The sequence below is a fragment of the Macrobrachium rosenbergii genome, chromosome 22, assembly GCF_040412425.1.
Source record: "Macrobrachium rosenbergii isolate ZJJX-2024 chromosome 22, ASM4041242v1, whole genome shotgun sequence".
Lineage (NCBI taxonomy): Eukaryota > Metazoa > Arthropoda > Malacostraca > Decapoda > Palaemonidae > Macrobrachium > Macrobrachium rosenbergii.
The window spans coordinates 9883696-9888693 of NC_089762.1; the positions used below are offsets into that span (position 1 = coordinate 9883696).

Consider the following 4998-nt stretch of genomic DNA (forward strand, 5'->3'; position numbering starts at 1 on the left):
GCTATCCGTGTAGACATCCCGGGATTATATATGTAATCAACGGATAGGTTTGCTTAAAAAGCAAATGGGTGTTACAGACTAAATACACACAAAACAAAGCCACTACAACACCTTCTAAAAACATAATAAACATCTCACATGTCTCGAACTCTTGCCCTACCCGCGCAACAACTTCTCGCTGCTGGGAAGAAAGGGCGTTGGGTCGGGTATGATACATGAAACATACGCTACCGGGGTCTAAGCGATGTCAGGCAGGGCAGCCGGTCGAGACTACAGGTCTACCCCAAAGCCAAATCAAAAGTCCTTCAAAAGAAGGCATCGTGCTTACCCCATACAAAAATGGGAAAAAAGCACGTTAAAAGACGAAGAAGAAGATATATATATATATATATATATATACAGTATATATACGGTATAATTATGTTTATATGTATATATATGTATGTATTATCGTTAAGCTGCAAACGTCCTTTAATATCAATTCGCTCTAATTCGAAATAATATATTTTCAGATATGTTACTGAAGGGGAATTTTTAGTTGATAATAAGTTCGTCGTATCGTGGGCTCGAACCAGCGAAGGACAAGAACTCAGGACTAGAGTAGACGCTGACCCACGCAGCCAGCGTGGGTTAAGCGTCTACTGTAGTCCTGAGTTCTTGTCCTTCGCTGGTTCAGCCCACGAGACGACGAACTTATTATCAACTAAAAATTCTCCTTCAAACTATATGAAAATATATTATTTCCGAATTAGAGCAAATTGGATATTAAAGGACGTTTGCAGCTTACTGATTGTATATGAATCACGGTGATGTGATAAAAAGTCATATGTATGTATATTGGTATTTGTGTGTTTTTTTGTGTGTGTGAAGTTGATGTCTGACGCCTTCGTATTGACTGCGGCAGTCGGGTTTGGTATGGCAGTGAGTCAGGTCTCAGCAGCATGGCAGCAAGGAGTCCATATTTTTTCAGCAGGTATCATTTTACCTTCTGGCTCTGGTAGCAGAGGATGGTTGAGTGACTAAACCATAGTCATCTGGGGAATTGGTTCCTGTTTGGCAGCAGATTTGCTGTCTTGACGTTTCTGCCGTGATCATCTGTGAGTTGGATGTGTTCCTGTTCGCAGTCACTGGCTGTTTCGATGATTTCACAGAGTCTGAGTATCTTCATCCTCTTCGACAGCTGGGTCTGTCTCGACGTCTCTATGGAGATAGTCTGTTTTTTTTTTTATAATTTGCTACCCTCAGTTAGTGTGGTTTTTTTATGCTGCTTGAGTATGTTGTTTAAGCTGTTTGATTATTGTTAATTATATTGTAAGCTGTGCTTACAATATAATTAATGCGATGATTATGTTTGCTCATTGTTATTGATGTTACTGATTTTTGGTAGAGAAACTCAGTTTTAGCTACATTTGTTTTTGATTCTGACTCTGCTTATTAATTCACAATAAGCAATGTTTATGTGATATCTGATATTGCCAAACCTCGACTCATTTGCACATAATGTATATAACTTTGTTATAATAAATTAGTTTTACGGTGCTTCAGTTGTTTGTTTGTTTTTTATTTTAGGACCTGAAGAACCGACTCTGGTTAATCATGATATGTATCATATATGTATATGTATACACACACACATACACACACACACACACATATATATATATATATATATATATATATATATATATATATATATATATATATATATATATATATATATATATATATATATATATATATATACACACACACACACACACAAGTTATGATCATCAAAGTGTCAGGACTGATGTTATAGTAAAAGAACTAAAATACGCAGAATGAGGCCACTTGGCAGAGATTGACCTTGATCCTTACTGGGAATGCACACTAAGTTTTTAGCATCCTAGCTCACTTCCGCTCTTTACAGCAGCACTTGGAAGTAAGGTGTGTAGTGTGTGGTTGTCGCATTGACTATGATGGAGAAAGTTGAGCAGAGAATCTGCATAAAATTTTGCCAAAAGCTTGATGATACCTGCGCACAGACCTACGCAAAGTTGCAATAAGTGTATGGAGAGGAGTGTATGAGCCGTACACGAGTGTACTAGTGGTTCAGGCGTTATGAAGGTGGCCAACAAAATGTCGATAGTGACAAAAGTTCTGGTAGACCTGCAACCAGCAAAACTGAGAAAAGCATCGTTTTCTTAGACTATAAAGGAATTATTCATCATGAGTATGCTCCATCTGGTCAGACAGTAAACAAGGAGTACAGTACTACTGCGACGTGTTGTGTCATTTTCGGGATGCTATTCATCCGAAAAAGCCAGAACTGCATGCGTCTGTGAGTGGTAGCTGCACCATGACAAAGCACCTGCCCATTCAGCGCAGCTTGTGCAGCAGTTTTCGGCCAAGCACAACATCACCCAGGTCTGACAGCCACTGTGTTCCCAAATCTTGCCCCTTACAACTTTTTCCTCTTTCCAAAAATCACATCCCACTTGAAAGGAACAAGATTTCAAGACATCGAGGAGATCCAAGTAAATATGATGAGGCAGCTGCTGATTATCCCAGAAAACGAGTTCCAGCAATGCTTCCATCAATGGAAACAGCGCTGGATAAAGTGTGCAGCTTCCAAAGGAGACTACTTCAAAGGAAATTAAATTCTAAAATGGTACGTGTTGTAGTTTTCTTTTTATAGCACCAGTCCTAATACTTTATGATCACACCTTGTATGTATATATATATATATATATATATATATATATATATATATATATATATATATATATATATATATATATATATATATGTGTGTGTGTGTGTGTGTGTGTGTGTGTGTGTATGTATGAATGCATGTATGTGTGTGTGTGTATATATATATATATATATATATATAGATATATATATATATATATATATATATATATATATATATATATATATATATATATATATATATATATATATATATATATATATAGAAATATCAACACACAATCACATGTGAAACAGAAATAAATTTCTAACTTATGTCAGGATCGAACTCAGGTCTTTCAATTGAAAGACGAGATCGCTCCCAACCAGGCCACACAAGTCATAAAAGAAGTTGGAACCTGTGTACCACTGTACTGAAGGCTTTACCTGGGCAAGCTAACTGCTTTCATACCAGCGCGTTTTCCCCAACTTCCCGACTCAGCAGTGACCCAATTGACAGCATTTCATTTGAGTGCAGGTCAAGTAGAGTAGCTGTTAATATCCTGCCATTTTTTGTCTTTCCTCAGATTGTGACGTAAAGCTTCTACTCCAGTCGCTAAATGTTCGGCCTTTGAGATCAGTAAGGATCTCGCCGCCTTTTGGTACAAAGATTGATGATGTTGAAGACTTGAAGACACTCTGCAGGGAGAAGGGACTTGGAAAATTATACCTTGATGGACCAAAAGAAGAAAAGAAGAGAAAAAGGGAAGAAGAAGAAGAAGAAAGAGAGAAGAAAAGAGAAGAAGGGAGAGTGATGACACAGTGAAGACTTGAGGACACATCGCAGGAAGAAACAACCTGGCTACTGTTTCTTCGGAAAGAAGTCTTTTGGTAAAGTGCAAATGGTGTCTTTCATCCCAAGTCTTTTTTATTTGTTTAGTTTTATTTTTTCTTTGTTTACAGTGAGAGAGAGAGAGAGAGAGAGAGAGAGAGAGAGAGAGAGAGAGAGAGAGAGAGAGAGAGAGAGAGAGAGCGGGGACGTGAACTCTAGCACTTTCTAGACATCCCTTCCTCCCTCCCCCCCCCTCCCTTAGTCTCCCATTCTTCCCACATGACCAAGCCCCCTGAAAGAAAACACTCTGCCCCATTTTTTATGTGCTTGTGTTATTCTGTACTGCTGTCACTGAAAGGAAAGGAAAGGAAAAGAGAGGAAATGCTGCTCTCCCTCTGATGTGTCAAAGTGTTGATTTCAAGCGAATGGATAAATAATTTAGATAGATAATTATTCAACTGTTTAATTGCATTAATATTAAGGCCATATTCAGCAGGGATCTCTCCTAACATAAATAGAGAACTATTCTTACATAATTCAAGTTATGCTGTTCTATATATATGCATTGTCATGTTTGCTTATCAGTAAGGATCACCTTTAAGAGTTTTAGAACCAGCTATGTATATACATTATATATATATACAGTATATATATATATATATATATATATATATATATATATATATATATATATATATATATATATATATATATATATATATATATATATATACTGGATAACTCAAAATATGAAGTCAGACAGACAGAGGCTTATGGACCCAGTGGTGTCTCTCCTGGTGTTCTGAAATTGCTCCCAATACAGAAGAATATATAATATTCAGTCTTGTTGCATTCTCTCATACCATTTTTACGTCTTCTGCTTCACATCCTTGTTTGTGGCCCATTGCCAAAATGTTGTTGTTGGCCAATCTGACGAGTATTAGGGATATTTTTAGATCATTGTCATGTGTCAGAAAAGTGTCAAATAGTACTCTGAATTCTGTCTACATACAGATGAGGAAATGACTAAGAACTGCTGGATATTGTTATCATTTGTTTGTTGTTGTTCTCTGGAATATAATAAGTCTGTCAGGTTCATTTATGTTGTTTTGCAGAGGAAGAAAGTACAGTAGTGGTCATTCATGAAGGTTCTACTGAAATGTTTATACACTAAGGCTTCTTCTTTATTTAGCTGCATTTCAAGTTCCACTTGTAAAGGTGACAATGTTGAAAATGTTATAAAACATGATTTTTTTTTTTACTGTTCTGCTTTGACATGTTTTTATGACTCTTGAGATTTATTTGTTTATCTTTTATGTCCTTTTCCTGGACCAAATTTGAGATCCTGTTGCATTTTTATAGCTATAATACTGCAGTCAATAGACTTATCTATCTATCTATCTATCTATCTATCTATCTATCTATCTATCTATCTATATCTATCTATCTATCTACATACAATACTGAAATCCCAAGGATGCTTTTGTCATGGT

The 4998-nt window shown here is 36.4% G+C and overlaps 1 protein-coding gene across 1 annotated transcript in view; it reads left to right on the top strand.

Moving 5' to 3' along the window:
• LOC136850371 (uncharacterized) overlaps positions 1-3641 on the top strand; it is a 13917-nt gene extending 10276 nt beyond the window's left edge. The window contains exon 3 of the mRNA XM_067123983.1: positions 3261-3641. Within this exon, the coding sequence (XP_066980084.1) occupies positions 3261-3499 (239 nt within the window). The 3' untranslated portion in view covers positions 3500-3641. The remainder of the gene's footprint in view (positions 1-3260) is intronic.
• The last annotated feature ends 1357 nt before the right edge of the window (positions 3642-4998 follow it).